Source organism: Aphanomyces astaci (assembly GCF_000520075.1).
Source record: "Aphanomyces astaci strain APO3 unplaced genomic scaffold supercont1.78, whole genome shotgun sequence".
NCBI lineage: Eukaryota > Oomycota > Saprolegniomycetes > Saprolegniales > Verrucalvaceae > Aphanomyces > Aphanomyces astaci.
The window spans coordinates 194,826-199,315 of NW_009798341.1; the positions used below are offsets into that span (position 1 = coordinate 194,826).

The window sequence follows — 4,490 nt, forward strand, 5'->3', positions numbered from 1 at the left end:
CTGCGTCTTCACGGACACCAGTGACCTGTTTTGGGGCGCGGTCGCCACACAAGTACCGCCAACGGACCTCGACTTGCCTCTCGAAGACCAGCGGCACCAGCCTCTTGCGTTCATCAGTGGATCGTTTTCTGGCGCGAGTGCGCGCTGGCCCATCGTGGAGAAGGAGGCCTATGCCGTGGTCGAGTCGTGCAAGAGACTCGACTACCTGGTCGTACGCCCTCGTAGTTTCCGTCTGTTTACGGATCACCGCAACCTGGTGTTAATCTTCAACCCAAGTGGCTCGAACGCCAACATGGCCAAGTACCAGGCCGACAAGCTGCAGCGATGGTCGATGGTGATGTCGACCTTCCCGTACACCATTGAGTGCGTCTCGGGTGACGCGAACGTGTGGGGTGACCTCCTGAGCCGATGGGGTTCGGCTCCGACGGATCAACCAGTTGCGAATGTTCGCAAGTTGATCCATGTGGTGTCGCTCCTGCAACAAGTGGATTTCGACTGGCCGACAGCCGCGACGATCAGCGACATCCAACGTTCAAACATGGATGGGGGAGGACCCCCCAAACGGCGTGGATTGGGACGACGATTCCCATTTTTACGTGGACCCAGATGGACGAATCTGGATCCCAGACGGTGCTGTTGACCTACAGCAACGGATTTGTGTGATCGCTTACCAAGGAGCCAGCGGTCACCGTCGCATCGCAGCGACGACCAAGTCGGTGTCGAACAAGTTTGTGTGGAAGACGCTTTCAACGGACGTCGAAGCATTCGTGCGTGCCTGTTTGCACTGCCTGTGCATTGACGGAGAAATGGTTCCCCGTCCATTGGGTTCGGCACTTCACGCGGAGAAGCCGAACGAGCTCATCCATTTCGATTGGTTGTCGATGCCCATGGCCAAGTCCGGCCAAAAGCAAGTGCTTGTCATGAAGGACAACATGAGTGGCTTTGTGCAGCTGTTCGCGGCAGAGTCCGCTGACGCCGCCACGACCGCTCAGTGCCTGATGACGTGGTTTACCACGTTCGGCTGCGTTGACACATGGGTGTCAGATGGCGGTTCTCACTTCAAGAACGAAGTGATCGAGAAGGTGCGGAAGTTGGTGGGTGACCACCATCATATCACAACAGCCTACAGTCCTTGGGCGAACGGGACTGTAGAAGTAGTCAACCGACTAGTGCTGCGCGCCGTGAAGGCGCTGCTCAGCGAAATGAAGCTGAACGCGGACGAATGGCCGCATGTGTTGCCCCTCGTTCAAGGCGCCCTCAACCATCAGCTGGTGGACCGGCTGGGAGGAATTGCGCCTGTAACAGCGTTTACCGGCCTGTCAGACAAGACCCCGCTGGCAGGATTTGTCCACCCGACGTCCAAGGAAGTTTACGTCGCGGACTGGCTTGGCGCCGCCCTTCAGAAACATGTGACGGACCTCCAAGTGGCGCTTGAAGAAATGCACCACAACGTGGCGGTGCGAAGCGACAAGTTGCGTCAGCAAGCGCGTGGACGCCGCGACAGAAAATCCCAAGTCAAGATTGCGGGTTTTTCGGTCGGCGATTTTCGGTCGGCGATTTTGTGCTTGTCGGATCGGTCGTCAACCGTCCGACGAAATTGGCACTGCATTGGCGCGGACCCTGCTAAGTGACCAGAGTTATCACAGACCATGTGATGGAGACTCAGCAGCTGGTGCCACCGTATGAAGTCACGGTCCATCACGCGTGCCGATTGAAGATGTACAGACCACGAAGGTGGAAGAGAGGTGACCGAAGACCTCGAGGTGCTGATCGCGTTTGGCGATGGCGGATTTCATGTGGAGCGCCTGGACGAAGCGCGCTGCGTGGATGGCCAACACCAAGTTTTGGTGAAGTGGCTTAGCCTTGACGATGGAGAATCGTCCTGGGAACCTGCGGCGAATTTGCTGGACGACATTCCAGTCGTATTTCGCAAGTGGGCGGCGGCGAACAAGGAAGACCCTGCGGTGGCCGCCCTCATCAAGACACTTGACTTTCCGTAGGAGGAGAAGTGTTCTGCAGCGTGCAGAGCAATTGGGTCGCGCGTTAGTTTGACCCATTGCAAACACACACTCTGTGTGTGTGGCGTGTCAAAGGTTCCGATACCTTAGAGGAGGTACTGAGTACTTAGTGAATGCTAGTCAGTAGGCGCCTCGTGGCGTGTTTAACCTCACTAATGTCAGTGTGTATATTTGCTGCCTTGACGAAGGTCCCGTGGCCGAAAGCCAAGAAGAAGCGGGAGACAAAACAGGATGCGGCAACTGCAAGTTTCAGACGAATTCAAATCCTTATGACTGTGAAATCAATACCCCAACAGTATGTGGCAACAATACCTGTCAGCTGTAGCTTTCTAGTCGCATGTTATGCCTAAGGATATACTACAGTACTACGTAGAACTAGTACCCATTCAATACCCCCACGTAAACACACTACCCCCCAATATCCCCTTTTAGTATATTCACACACCCCAGTGTACAGTATTCACTACCCCTTGAGTGTATTCACTACTCCCTTAATATATTCACCACCACCCAATATTCCCTTTTAGTATATTCACAACCCCTTTAGTATATTCACTACTCCCTTAGTACATACATTACCCCCTGTATATTCACTACCCCCTGTATATTCACTACCCCCTAGTATATTTGCTACACCCATGCGTTTCACTGCGACTCGACCAAACGATTGGTATGTTCGTTCCCTTCTGCAGTTGAGGTCACATAAATATATAGCCTTATGACACGAAGCAATAGATTTTAAGGTGAACTATCATTGCAGAGTAGCTTCAGTTATAGTTATTGAACATGCTGGTACAATATGCAAGGAACGCCCTGTTAGTAGTACGAACTAACTTATATAGTGCTGCGTACTGTACTAACTTAGTAGTACAGCTATGATATGGACCGCGACTGTAACTAACGTTACTCTCCTTCGTGCCCCCTTATTGCTTAGTTATGCCACTATAACCAGTACATTTATCGCCAGCAAAAGTTTACACATTATTGTGAACAGTATCGTCAATGGTTCCCCCAACAGACAACCTTTCCAGCAGAAAGGGATGCAGGGGGTAGTAATGGACCACCCACCTGCATTACACCTCGTTGAACCACTGTCCACGTCAATACCCTGCTGTAGTGATTGGTTGCTTTTGGCCTCCAACACATAGCTCTCCACCAATGCGAGTAGCTGCGGCATTATTTCCGCTTTGAAGTGTTTTGTACACAATTGATTGATTGCTTCCTTCGCAGACACTGGCCGATTGTACTGCACTGCTTGCTCGACCATCTCCAAGATTGGACCATCAGTATCTCACTGCCCAGGTTAGCCAAGAAGGTCTTGGCATGCGTTTCGATGGATCTACAATTGGTTGCACGCTCAGTGTTAACACTGCGACCCACCTGTGCTTTGACACATAATATAGACTTCCACAGTGACAAAACAGCTGACAGGTTGCGATTATTTGCACGAGCTAGCTATACATGTATACTTCGAGCAGAATCGTTACGTCACGTTTGTACTTCATTGCTTGCTGCGGTTGCTTATGACGGGCACTCTGCATGATTTCCTCCTGCTGTCCCAGACCCCACATAGCAAAATGGTATGCCGTCTTTTGACACGAATGAGTGCCGAACGGTCCATCCCGGTTGATCAACTGTGGCACACGTTCTTAAACTGGTTATGTTGTGAAATGTTGACGCCAATATATGGTCATGGGTTTTGCCACCAAACAGGAACCCGCCAGAGCTGATACCAAATGCGCCAATCAGAACAAAGAGATGCCGGATAGGACACAAAACTGGCAACGTCTCATCGGACCACAGCATCAGTGTCACTGGTGCTTTGTCACATTTTCCCTGTACAACGAACGCCATAGCTTCCACAAACCCCAGAGTGTCGACCACAGTCAACTCGTAGCAGATGTCACTACCTTTCAACTGAACCAGCTCGTCGCTCCGAAGAAACAGTTTGATGTATACTAGCACCATGGTACAGGGAACGACGCTGAGTAACGGCGCGGGAATAAAATTTCAAATCAGCCAATAATAATCAGCGATATCGTTACCTCGACTATGATTGGCGGGATTTTTCCCGGCACAATTTAAACAACTTTCCACCCCACTACTTGATAACCTTGAATGTCAGTGCTATCTACAGCCACAGTGCTGCCAACGAAGCCTCGACACAAGATTTCAAGACGGACATACCGGGATTCGTGGAGTGAGCATTGCGCGTCTGTTCAAGGGAGATACTGGGGGGGAGTTGTGTATTCTATGGCTTGTAGTTCCATTGACCCATACCGTATACTTTTTTTCTTTACTTGAATAGAGTATTAAATTATAGTATTTTTATAAGCGGTCATGTCACATTTTGTTGGTCCCCATGGGAGGTGCAAATCCACAGACTATATGTGTCGCGCATTATGTGTAACGTTAGGCATTTTTATGACCTTGATCCCTTGTGTTAATTAGTTTCCTGCAAGAATGAGAACT

The 4,490-nt window shown here is 50.7% G+C and overlaps 1 protein-coding gene across 1 annotated transcript; it reads left to right on the top strand.

Moving 5' to 3' along the window:
• Positions 1-1,654: 1,654 nt before the first annotated feature.
• On the top strand, positions 1,655-2,000 carry H257_16009 (hypothetical protein; the record flags this gene model as incomplete). The annotated part of the gene is made up of 2 exons (XM_009844327.1): positions 1,655-1,719; positions 1,742-2,000. 2 exons carry the CDS (start codon positions 1,655-1,657, stop codon positions 1,998-2,000), a joined length of 324 nt encoding a protein of 107 aa, XP_009842629.1.
• Positions 2,001-4,490: the final 2,490 nt, after the last annotated feature.